The sequence below is a fragment of the Diceros bicornis genome, chromosome 36, assembly GCF_020826845.1.
Source record: "Diceros bicornis minor isolate mBicDic1 chromosome 36, mDicBic1.mat.cur, whole genome shotgun sequence".
Classification (NCBI taxonomy): domain Eukaryota; kingdom Metazoa; phylum Chordata; class Mammalia; order Perissodactyla; family Rhinocerotidae; genus Diceros; species Diceros bicornis.
In genome coordinates, this window is record NC_080775.1 from 30,435,183 (window position 1) to 30,448,472 (window position 13,290).

The 13,290-nt window shown below is 34.8% G+C and overlaps 1 protein-coding gene across 5 annotated transcripts in view; it reads right to left on the minus strand.

Moving 5' to 3' along the window:
* The window catches only part of EPC1 (enhancer of polycomb homolog 1), a 93,692-nt gene that overhangs the window by 450 nt on the left and 79,952 nt on the right, over positions 1–13,290 (minus strand). For 3 of the 5 annotated variants that reach the window (XM_058532739.1, XM_058532735.1, XM_058532736.1), the window contains exons 10-14: positions 11,669–12,021; positions 3,523–3,641; positions 3,356–3,442; positions 2,385–2,526; positions 1,917–2,280 (exon numbers count right to left, since the gene is read on the minus strand). In XM_058532739.1, coding sequence (XP_058388722.1) covers positions 1,917–2,280; positions 2,385–2,526; positions 3,356–3,442; positions 3,523–3,641; positions 11,669–12,021 — 1,065 coding nt within the window. The remainder of the gene's footprint in view (positions 1–1,916; positions 2,281–2,384; positions 2,527–3,355; positions 3,443–3,522; positions 3,642–11,668; positions 12,022–13,290) is intronic. The other 2 variants (XM_058532737.1, XM_058532738.1) reach the window with 1 other exon arrangement.

Sequence of the window (13,290 nt, forward strand, 5' to 3'; positions counted from 1 at the left end):
TCCCAATAAAAAGCTTAAATATTTTTAATAATAGGAAGAAATATGACTCTTTTGGGACAAGATAGCAAATAGAGGACTATGCACCTTTATAGTTTATTATCAGGAATATACGACCAGAAGTCAGGCTTATGTCCACTATAAATTCCATGGTTAACTATAAATTACCAACAAAATTGGAGCAGCACCCAAGTGACCTAGATATTAAAAACACATAAAGAATTCCTAAGCTTTAGTTATAGTTTCAATTTCTCCTCTATTAAACCTTTCACAAGAGTTTAGAAAAAGGAACAAATGTGACTGAGGTTCACTCATGTCAGGACTTTAAGTCAGCGTCCTATACATGGAGTTGAGCAGGACAGCTACCGGGCTGGCAACTTTCAGAAGAGCAGGGTCTGAGTTGTTCTAGCACCCAGACTGCTAAGTGTGCTTGGAGAAGTCAGCAAACTTCTCTGGATCTTAGTTTCCTCATCTTTAACACAGAGGGACCAAAATAAGTGATATACAAGTTTACCATAACTGTGAGTGTTCCATGGTTATACAATTCTATAGCAATGAAAACTATGTATTTTATATTTAAGAACCATAATTGATTGATTAGCTATGACTAGACCCAGAATACTAATAAGAATGAATTAGCATTGAGCAGACAACGACTATTAAAAGTTCAGAAGCAGACAAGGATGCGTGGGTTTGGAAACAATAGGCTACAGTCTGTTGCTACAAACGCTGCTCCTCTCTCTCGGTCACACAGCCAAGGAAGTCTAAATATCAGTCTGGCATCCAAGATGTTCCAAGTCTGGCCTCCTCCTACCATTCCAACTTCAATTACTAACCTTCCCAAACCTCTAGACAAACTAATTTACTTGTTAACTTCTGAACACATATTTCCCTTACTCTCTCTCTTCCTCTTCTCTGCCCAACCAAGATCAAATCTGTTCTTATTTTGCAGAACACTCCCAGAATATCCCTGGTGTGAAAAGCTTTCTCCTTATACTGAAACTATAGCCACAACCTATACAATTAATTTGGCAAGCATATAATGCTTCATGATACCTCTAGAACAACTTTCACCTATTATTTACAATTAACATTAACTTTTTTTTTTTTTTTTTTGGTGAGGAAGACCGTCCTTGAGCTAACATCTGTGCCCATCTTCCTCTATTTTGTATGTGGGATGCCACCACAACATGAGTGGTATGTAAGTCCATGCCTGGGATCCAAACCCTCGAACCCCGGGCCACCGAAGCAGAGTGCGTGAACTTAACCACTACGCCACTGGGCCGGCCCTCAGCATTATTTAACTTTTCATACTTTTATGCTTATCTTCTAACTAAATTAAAAACTCTGTCTTTCTCTTTTTGTTTCCTCCATAACAGAAGGACTTTGTAAACAGCAGGACTGTAATTACCATTAATATTTAAAACAGAACAGAGCCTCAACAAACATTCTCAACCATCTATTGAAACCCAAGGCGACAAGTTAGCATGACAATAATGGTTTGATTAAGAGTTGACCTGCCATGAACACCATAAACCTTTACGTTATTTACATTATCAAGAGCAGCTCAGCATACTAGCCATGGTGGATTCTATCACTTCTGTCTACACGAGAAGCTGTGAAAGAAATCATAAAAAAAGAAACATTCTAAAGAGAACTCCTTCCATCCAAAGGTATAAGAAAAATGAGAGCAGTATAAGCTATTATACTACGAAAGTGATATTCAAATCTTATATATTGAATCACATTTATCTGTTTAGTTCTTGAATAAATAAGGAATTCTCATCTATACATTTTTAATGCATATAAGGAAAAGAGCAAAAAAAAAAACACCTCACAAATAAGTAGAGAGCAATGTCAGAGAATTTAAGTTAGATCTCTTATTTTTCAAACACTTTAGGCTTAAAATAACTGCTCACCTTGGAACTGAATCTACAGAGGATGAAGACGGAACCTTGGAAACTTGACAGTTTGCTGCGGCAGCCAGCTTTAAGGCAGATGATGGAACAGCACTTAAAGTCCTAGGTATATGTCGTGCATTTATGGGGGCAATAGAGTTTACAGTGGCAACTGACGAAGGTACAGTTAATCGAATGTTGTTCCCAATCAGAACCTGAGTTGTTGCAGAATTGGCAGCAGTTACTTGATGACTCAGTGCACTGTGGGAACTTGAAGTCTGTGTCATGTTTGAAGGCTGTAACAAAGGTGAACCTGCCGTTGACGGACTTGTATGAACAAGTGCTGTTGGTGTATTACTACTGAGGTGTAAGCCCTTGTATACTCCTAGAGAAAAAGAAAGAAGCATCTAAACAACGTGCAACATTGCTGTTTATTACAGATATATGTTATGAATACTATCAAAACAATTTAAAAGTCTTCATCTTTACCTGAGGCTGGAAGGACGCCATTCACCCCAATTCCAAGCACCACATCATCCTTCATCTTGAATCCCATCAGTTGTTCTGATGTCACCAAAGCAGAAGCAGCAAATTGAGCACTAGCAGAATCCAAAGTCTTGGAAACAAAACCCTAAAACGAAAATACAAAACAAATCTAATCAGCATCACTTAGACTCAAATTAATATTAAAGCTACACAGGTATACCAAAATCATTCTGAATTAAATGAAAGTGGCAAACCACTGAAATATCTTCATCTCTTTTGACAGTCAGAAATTTGAGGAATGTTCAAGTAATCTTATAACTCAATGACTAAGAATTTTGATCTTCATATGTGACAATATATAATATGGACAAGTCAATTACCAAAATAAACCTTGTATAATGTGGAAATAGTAAACCTCCAACACAAAGTGTTGAGCAAGAAATATGCTAGAGAAACATTTCAGTGTTTTGCAAATACATGTAATGAATAAATGTGTGTGTAAATTTCTTTCGCCTGACTTACATATATATATACACAAATAGCCAAAGGCACCTTTAGGATAGTAAAATAACCATCCCTTTAGAATGGAAGTAACAAAATATCATATCATAACCTAGCCTAGAAATTAAGAGGCCCCTTGAATTTTTTAAATGAATTTTTCCTCCAAGATGCTTAGAGACTCAAATCTCAGTCTTGAAGCCTTAAATGTGTTTAAATGGCAAACATTTATCATGCCTTAGGTTTAAAAGTGATTTCTTTTAATAGTAAAAGAGGTTATTTTAGTATGATAATTTTAATCAATTTTAATAATAATTAAAATACCCATGATAATGAGCTGAGTAAGGTTATATATTAAAGAGGTACATTCACAGACTACAGGTCAGACTTGAAGACAGGGTCTCCGTTTCACTTAACTAGGCTTTTAAGTTTTACTTTTTAAAATAGGGAGCAGAGGCAACAGCTTCCATACTCACCTGTAATGTTCTTTCTAAACCCTGTATAGAATGGCTATGATGTAGATTCAGGCGAAAGCCACTTTTCTGCTGGTTAGATGCAAGGTTCTATGACAACAGTTGGTAATTAGAGATGAACTCTGGTGGGAAACAATGAGGGATAATCATAAGACAGACAAATCCCTCACCTGTGAAGTGTTGGTGGAGGAATTACTATTTGCTTGCTGTTGTTGAATTTGTGCAAGCTGCTGTTTCTGCATTAATGCCAGTTGCTGTTGATGTTGCTGGTATTGTTCGGCTGTAAATGCTGAACATAAAATGAAGGAACATTTTACAAAAATGTACAGAAATCATATACATCTTACAATACTAAAACAAATTTCAGCATTAAAAAAAAAAATCTATGCAAAATTCACAATCCTGCTAAAGATTACTTTCAAGTGAAAATTTCAGCATTTTTACAACCACATTTAACAACAGTGGCATGAGTTTAAAGAAAAGCAAAATTAAACTTCCTGAGTCAAACACAGGAAAGAGAACTGCTCACTTGCCAAGTTTCAGAAGCATTATTTTTCTAAGCTGTGACACTTGTGCTAGACAGTGTAAAAAGGTAATATCAGCTTTTTTAATCCACATATTTGGAATTGAACTTTGCACTGAGCTTGAGAAGAAATCTATCATTACCATTTGGTTTCTAGTTTACTAATATTGCTGTCCCAATGCATTCTGTTCTGTGTATAAATACTAACCGTTCCATATATTTTTAATTTCAGTCATTACAAACATTCTCTCTATATGAAATAAGGTTGTTGGCTTATTACCTTTTTTTTTTTTTTTAAAAAAAAAGATCCCACCCTTTAAGTTTAACAGGAAGAAAAGAGGCTCCAAATGTTAAGGTTAATTAATCTTCCCCACCCAATTAACCCACCTGGAAAAAATCCAGTCAATAAGAACGGAGTTGTTTATGTTGATTTACTGTACAGAATGATGTCTGAGGAAAGACACTGTGTTATGCTACTTATGTTTGTCTATGGAGAGCTCAGTTCTAAAAAAAACAAACAAAAAAATGTTCATTTATTTCCCCCCAAAAAAGTGTGTGCAGTTTTTAAAAAGGAAACCTTTTTCTTTTTGCCAATTAAAAAAAGGGAAAAAAAAGGTACATACAATCACAACGTCTCACTTTAAAGGCTTCTTTAAGAAGCCTGTGATGTTTGGGTAAGAATTATTTCAAAACAAAAAAAAGTTATCATGCATCCCTGGGTACTAGGGAATCTATAAATCATGCAAATTTCCTCAATCTTAGTTTAATTTGTTCAAAATACTGTCACCTAAGTTGTTATCTTTAACTGCATTTTGATAATTTAAGTTAGAATATCACTTCATCAAGTTTTATAATTTCCACTTATAAGACATGAAGGATCTTTATCTCCCAGGATACAGCTTCTATCTAGTACAACTTCAAAATGTTTCAGCAGAAATTCTACTGTATTTTGAATGGATCAGAAAACCATGAAATACTAGTCAAGAAAACCTCAGGAGTTATTAGTGTCTACACAGGCTCTTATACTTGAGCTAAAACTAAGTTCTTGGGCTACAAGGGCAAAAAAATAATTTCTTGTTGGAAAAATTCTACTACTGATTTTCTTATTTTGTGTGTTATAAATCTGTTTAGTTGCTATCTGTCCTTTGATCAGTTTCTTTTCCTACGATGATTGTAAATCCTCAGATCTGAATTCTACAAGAAGACTACTACTGATAACAGGATGATCTCTAAACATTGACAAAAAGTAACTGTCAACATGACCATTTCCATACAACAGAAATGTGTTGAATCAGACCTTGAAGAAAAACTACAAAAATTAATGCTGCCCTAAAAGAATGTTTATAATTAACATAATATTTATCTTTATGCTTAAAAAATCCATAAAAAACAATTGTTTAAACCTAAAGATTCAAAACTTATTAGATAGTTTTGCTAATGTTTTTGAGATTTACACTTTAATTTCCTAAGTTTGAGTGAGTTGTCTAAGTCTTAAACTTCCTAGTAGGGGATGATAAGTAAATTTTTTAAAAAAGGATCATTTCTGGAAGGTCAGGTCATTACATATCTAGAAAAATAATAATTTAGCATTCACTGAAGACCTATATACAAAACTCCACTTACAGGCATGAAAATATTCTTTTTTTTTTTTTTTTTTTTTTTTTTTGTGAGGAGATCAGCCCTGAGCTAACATCCGCCAATCCTCCTCTTTTTTTGCTGAGGAAGACGGCCCTGGGCTAACATCGGTGCCTATCTTCCTCCACTTTATATGGGACGCCGCCACAGCATGGCTTACCAAGCAGTACTTCGGTGCACGCCCGGGATCCGAACCAGCGAACCCCGGGCCGCCGCAGCGGAGCGCGCGCACTTAACCGCTTGCGCCACCGGGCCGGCCCCTGAAAATATTCTTTTGTAGAACTTTGCTGGTGTGTTTTATAAAAAATTTAGCAATAATAAACCAGAAATCAATTTGAATAAAGGTTCCAAATATTTTTGCCCTATTTAAATCAACATTTTAATCCTTGGTCTCTGAGGGTCTTGTGAATTTCACTTTTTAACAAATGTTAACTTCCTCCTAATACAGATTTAGAAATAAAAATGCAACCAAAATTTTAGAACACTAACACTCATCAATATTTTAAAGTTGGTTTTTTGTTTTTTTGTTTTTTGTTTTTTTTTGCTGAGGAAGATTGGCCCTGAGCTAACATTTGTGCCCATCTTCCTCTACTTTATATATGGGATGCCTGCCACAGCATGGCTTGATAAGTGGTGCGTAGGTCCACACCTGGGATCTGAACCTGTGAACCCTGGGCCACTGAACTGGGCCAAGCACACAAACTTAACCACTATGCCACCGGGCTGGCCCCATCCTCAAGATTTTAGATTACCATGTTAGCCTATTTCTTACATAGCTCTATACTCTAGAGTCTAGTTACAAAATTTTCCCAGGACATTTTTGATAAATGATCTAGAAGACATGTACCGAGGAACAGATAAGCTGGAAGTGATAGTAATAAAAACCATGGGTCTAGGAGCCAAGAGATCATGATTTTTTTAGTTCTCAGCTCTATCATAACTAGCTGAGTATATCTGGGCAAGTTACTTAACCTTTTGGGGCTCAGTATGTTCAGCTAAAATATGAAAGAGATTAAATTAGGTGATCATTAAAGTCCTTTTCAGCCATGAGATGCTAAGATTTTATATTTCTTCTGAGAAATAAAATTCCAATCCAAAAGCCTGTATGAATAAATAGGAAAGACTGGACAGAGGCAAGGTAGTAAATTTGGGCAAATACAATCTGAACTGGGCATTACATTATTATTTATATGGAAAACCAAGAAGACCTCGGACACTATTATAATTTAAAGTCTAACCAAATGCTAAGTGGAAATAAACAAAAATGATCATATTTCCCTAAATCTCTATCAAGGTAGAAAGTTTTTAGGTTGTATGTCTACTTCCAGATATAGCGTGGCAGTCAAGTTTGCAATTCACAGAAACATGGACAAGATGGTTTTGTGAACAGAGTACCAAACCTCTGTCCAAAATATGAAAATCAGAATCATTTCACAGAACCAAAAAATTTTAGATCAGGAGGGATTCTTGGTGATCTCCTCCTACAACCTCATACTAGAGATGAAGAAACTTTCATCTAAGGTCACAAAGATATTTAGTAGTGGAAGGAGGGGAAAAAAAAAACCCACCCTGAAACCAATGACATTTTAAATATTAAAAAGAAATAGACAAAAGTTTGTTTTAGATTTAATATTATTTATAAGAAATAATCCAACTTTTTATATACCAACAGCGTGAATCAAGTGCTTTAAAAAAAATCGCATATATAGAGCACCTGGCCAACAGGAGCCTAGGAGGGGGAGAGGAGTCACATGAGGGACATGATTAAAAGCTGAGAACAGGGAAGGAGCATGACAGGATGTCACATATTTGAAGGACACTGTGATGTTGGAGAGCAAGGACACTTCCTCAGTATGCTTCCAAAGACAAAATGGGAACCTGCAGATTTAAACGGGAAGGAGGCAGCTTTGGTTCAATATATGGACAAACTTTCTAAACAAGATTCTCAACTGCAGAATAACCAGATCTAGAAAGCTGTTGAGTTTGCCCTCTCAAGAAGCGTCTACGCAGAGATCAAAAAATACTGTTGTTTTAGTATCTTCTAACAATTTCTCGGATAGGAATTGAGATGACATAATCTAAGGTTTTACGAGTCCACTTCTTATGCAGGGAAACTATCGTGCAGTACCCCAGCACCTGGAAGGGCCTATGGGTCAGGATGCTGCCCTGTAGGTCACATTCCTGTAACTGGAGCAGACCAATGATCAAGGAAGTGGGGGTGAGGAGGGTGACAGACAGGTACTTAGGAAAAATAAACAATTTGAAAATTCAGTTTGAGAAGATGGATTCTAGATTACCAAAATATATATTTTGTTTTAAAAAAAACCCCAACAAACCCAAAACCTATTTTAAAAGACACCCCTCAATTAGAAATTTCTTTGAGCAGTAGACAGGCAGAAAGTTATTTTAATAAAGGAAAAAAGGTAACTTGAAAGAAATAAATATGAAATGAAATGACTCCATACAGTATTAAAGTATGATCCTCTAATCAGTAAGCTTGAATTGAGTTTTGAGGTTCATGAGCACCTATCCGTCATCCAGAAATGCAATCGGAAAACAAAAGTTTGTTGTGACTCATGTGATGGCAAAACATGACTAAACCTGAATTCATTTGGCTGCAAATGACTTAACACGCGATTATTTGTGGTCAGATATTCCACTTAGTGTGAATATGCTTGCACTTCACTACACAACTGTAGAACTATTCATGTATTTTACTATGGGTGCCACTCCAGCCTCTGCAAAGGATATACTGCTGAATCTTGAAAAACATTCAGATAAGGATTAAGGTCCTAAAGACTTTAACAATGAAAATATTCAGTGCTTAAATCTAGAGTCCCTTTGCTACAGGTTAAGATTAAAATTTGATGTTACAAACTGAAGTAAATTGTACTAAGTAAGCTACAAGATATTGAGACTTAATACATATAATTCTAGCTGCTATTTCCTATTCACTTAGGAAAATAAACCAAATCTTTAGCGCAGATATGTGAGTTTAGAAAAATGACTTAGAATGCTGATGAAATTTCATTGGGAACTAGGAATTCAAATCCTGAACATAATGGTGGTTTTAAAATCACTTTTCTGTTTTTGGTCTTTCTGAATTATATACAGTCCTTTCAAAGAAAACAAAAGTATTAATTATTGTACTAATTAATGGAAAAAAGTATTAATTCTGACATTTGATATCCCCCAAACTCAAAAACTTGCAAATGAATACCTAGTCATTGAATAAATACTAAATTTTCACAGGTGCCTTTATAGATTAAAAAAAATTAGAAAACTGTATTTGGAAACTGTCTAAATCACACATTAACCAAATATTATTAAAAATACACAAATTATCCTTAAGTACTAAAGCCTAGTCCTAGAAATTCTAAATACATATATAGTCAGTCTTCCCAAATTCCTCAACACTGTCATTCTGCTGTATCGTATCCAGAGGACCAAGCATTCCAGCACCTGACTAACCAGACACCTGATACCTGACTAACCAGGCGATCCCACTGGCCACACAACTACGCAAAATGGCCAAGACTAGAAGCAAACAAAAAAGATTCTGAATAGTTAAAACAGAGGTTACAAAAGCTGGTGTGTTCAAGCTCATGCCCTTTACTAAAAATAATAGGCTCCTGATATCCTCATTTAGAATTTTCTATTTGGAAATGAGAACAAATAAGCCCTTATAGATGATTATTTAGAAAAGGGACAATCAGTTCAGAGGACACCACTATGTCACAGCATAGGTATAAATATTCATTTTTAAAACAATGAGAGAATCATTAAAAATGGCAATCAAAACCCAAGCATTTGGCTTAAGCAGCGGGCAAGTGTATCAACTGACTTGTATCTCATATAATGGTTAAGTTCTGAAGTCAGCACAGTAAAAATTAAGCCTTGAAAATTCCTTTAGAGTGTACCATGATGGAGACTCATCTCTTTCCAAAAGCCCAACACAGCCAGTTTTTCCGCTGACAGCAGACTCGATCCAAGTTTCTGTGGTTGAGTACCAGAGGAGGTAGTTTGGTTTATATTTGGGGACCATGCTATATGAAAAAAACCTATCCTTAAAACTACAATTACACTGACTGAGATGCTTAAGCTGTGGATGAAGCGGCAATGCAGGCACTGAGGCTGCAAGAGGAACAACAGATTCGCCTCTCCCATTCCCAGAGTGGCCCACTCTGGAGAATACATCCTTTTAATAGAATTGTATTTAGAATCCTGTATAACATTTGAACTGTTAACTTTTTTTTTCTCCTGGGGCTTACAGTTGAATTCATTTAAGTTAAATGTACATATGACATGACCCCACTATAATACACTTTATACAGCATAAAGAGAAAAGCTTTCAGTTTCTGGAATACTCACAAATATAAAAGAATAAAGCATTACCCTATAGCAATCTGTAGGCATCTATTCTCTAGGTAGGCAGGAAGACCTAGTAAACTTAAGGGAAAAATGAAAACAATTGCAACAGAAAAAAAATTGATAAACCCATTTTTTAAAAGTTGTATCACATTTTAGGGGAGAGAAATGATTAAAAAGAAAATTACACAGTTACTAAAGTTTTATTCAGCTAAACTGTTGGTAATACTACTGTTCAATATTTACCTTTTCATATTCTTTGGCAAACATAAATCAAGTAAGTTTTACAATATCAGTGCTTATGTAAGTAGTACTGCAAAACAATTTATGCAAAAAAAGATCATTATAAGATCCTTATGATAGTTACACAATTCAACTTCTCTATTTTAAGAGGTGGGGAAGATGGGGATTGAGAGAACATGCCAATTTTCTACGAGAAGTCTCAAAAATTTTATACAGCTTAAAAATCTTCATTGGGAAAAATACGTTACAAGTTTATACTTTTAAAATCTCTACACTCACACTATATATACTGCTCTTTCATACTGAAAAATTCTTCATCTTGATTTTTAGAACTATAAAAGCAGAGAGAAACTGACTCTTCATGAGACACACTCTGAAATTAGTGGGATTATATACAACCTGTTAGTCCTCAGAATAATTTAGATTATATTTCTAATTGATTTCTGAAATGTGATTATTCTTACAAGATGAAAGACTTCCATTTCATAGAAGTACTTTTTATTTAACCACAAAGTAAATTAGTTTATGGAACCTTTTCTGGAGGTCTTTAAGAATAAGAAGCATATTTCCGTATTTATTAGAAAGTTTATTTTTTTAATTTTCTAATTTTTATTTATTTATGTTTTTTTGCTGAGAAGATTAGCCCTGAGCTAACATCTGTGCCTATTTTCCTCCACTTTATATGTGGGTCGCTGCCACAGCGTGTCTGACAAGTGGTGTAGGTCCGCACCCAGGATCCAAACCTGCGAACCCAGGCTGCCGCAGTGGAGGGGGCGGAACTTAACCACTACGCCACGAGGCCAGCAGCCTTACCAGATGATTAGGGGGCAGAATAAATAACTTTTTGAAAGAGTCTTTTCAAAAATCTATATTTAAATTATCTTTAGAAAAATCTGCAGTAACATAATTTTAACAGTGAATTTCTATAATCTACATGCCTCAAATAACACAAATTTATGCTTTAAAATAGAAAGCAAAAATTTTAGGAATATTTTGAGTATTTATTTTAGACACATTTCACCTTGTAGCCATAATGCTAAAGTAGATATTATCTGAAAATGTTTCTAAAATTATTAAAATAATCCCTTAACTTAAATACTCTTCTCTGAAATATTAGTTTCTCTTATAAATTATTCTGAATTACTGTGTCAGCAGATAGGGCTTTGCATATCTATTGACCTGTTGGTCTACTTTTAAGCTAAGTAAAGACTAGATAAGTGTCCAAGCATAAAACAGTAACAATTTATGGTCCATTTTCTTCTCATATCATTTGAAAGATAATTGCTGAATCTTGTGGTTCATGGAGCGAACCCAGGAAACAAATATCATACATTAAAGAGTAATAAACCATCTTTGTATGTGGGCATGTTTAAATGAAGACACACGTACAAACAGGATTCAAATAAATACTTTAAACCTAGGCTGTTTTTTTCTTTTACTATTTTGAAAGAAAAGAACTTTTAGCTGTAATATAATAGATCACGTATTCAAAAAATTGATGAACCTGACACTTCTGCAGAAATGTACATCGTAACAAATAAACGTACCAAAGTGTGCTGAACCACTGCCACTTTTACTTTGCGTAGAGGTACTGCATGTCTGGGTCCCAGGTTGTGCTGTTCCTGTTCGATTTATACTCCTATACAATTTTCTACAGGAGAGTTCATCATTGTCACTGTCATGTAGGGATGGTGTCCGAGGCCTAAAATGCCGCCATCTACATGATTTGATATTGACTAGTATCTGACTGAGGTCTTTAGAGAAAGATTTGTCCGAGGTATTTGTTTCTGAGGTATTGGCAAACTGATTGACTGGAGAATGTTGCGGTGAGGAAAGCATGTCCAAATCCAGATGGCGAAACACACTGTCATAGTCTGAGTGAGCTCTGTCCAGTAAGACCCTATGAAAAACAAGGCAGGTGTGTAAAATAGCTATTCAAAAACTATATAAAACTATATAAAAAAGGTTTTTCTTTTTCCTCCCAACTCCCACAAAGCTATCTCATACTGAATATTTATAAGTTATAAATTTGATTATTTCAGTATTTGGTTCTATAGGCTAAAATCTCAACTTCTGATAAAGTTTCTTTCTTTTACTTTATAGTGATCCAATTAAAGAACAGAGTAATCCAATTTAAAGAATAAGGTATAGTATTTATTTTACAAATAGCAAGAGTCCTCTAACAGTTCCATGGTTGGTGTACCAGTATAAGTTACTGATATCATATAAGAGTATTTTTCTTTTCAAACTGTTTTTCAATCAAAGATTTTCACCTGTATTACAAAGCAACAAAACACTTTATAAGATGTTGCTAACATACCTGTTCTCTATTTAAGCAAAAACTTTATTTTTAGGGAGGTTGGAGGGGAGTAGGAGAAAAGCAGTAAAAGATATGTGATCCTTAGGGTATTTTATATCATTAAAATTTCTTATAGACAAAATATTGGAGAGCCACTACTCCAGAGGATATATTTTTATGTTATTTATATAAACTTTATAAATGATTCCGTCTTAAATGCAAACACTGATTAATGCGAGTGTTGACTAAAATATAGTCAACATAGAATTTTCACTACTATTGACGTCAATGTAATGATGGGGGCAAAAGCACTAAATAAAATGTATTTTAGTGCCTAGATAATTCCAAGATAACATTTAAGTGATAAAAACTGCAATTAAGATTCAAAAATGAAGAAACATATGTATAAGCCATTAATTTATTATAAGTTATACCCTTGGGTTTCTTCCTGAAAACAGCTTGATATTTCACATTATATATGAATAAATTTTTCTTCAATTTTACACATTCTGCAATTCCTTCCTGCCCCCCACACAACTTCTCACATAAAGGAATCTAGAGTATGAAGTAGTGCTATCAAGTTTAAACAAAGGAAGAAGACTGATTAGATCCTGACAAACTGGGATATCAAGATCAGATCATGCATGGAAACTCGAGCCTTATCACTGAAGAGTAAAACAACTCAGTATACTAGATATACATTTCTTAGCCTATTTAATCCTTTCCCCCAATATCTCCCAGAACTCTTGACACTTTTTTTTTTTTTTTTTTTTTTTTTGCTGAGGAAGATTCGCTCTGAGCTGACATCTGTTGCCAATCTTCCTCTTTTTGTATGTGAGCTGCTGCCACAGCATGGCCACTGACAGACGA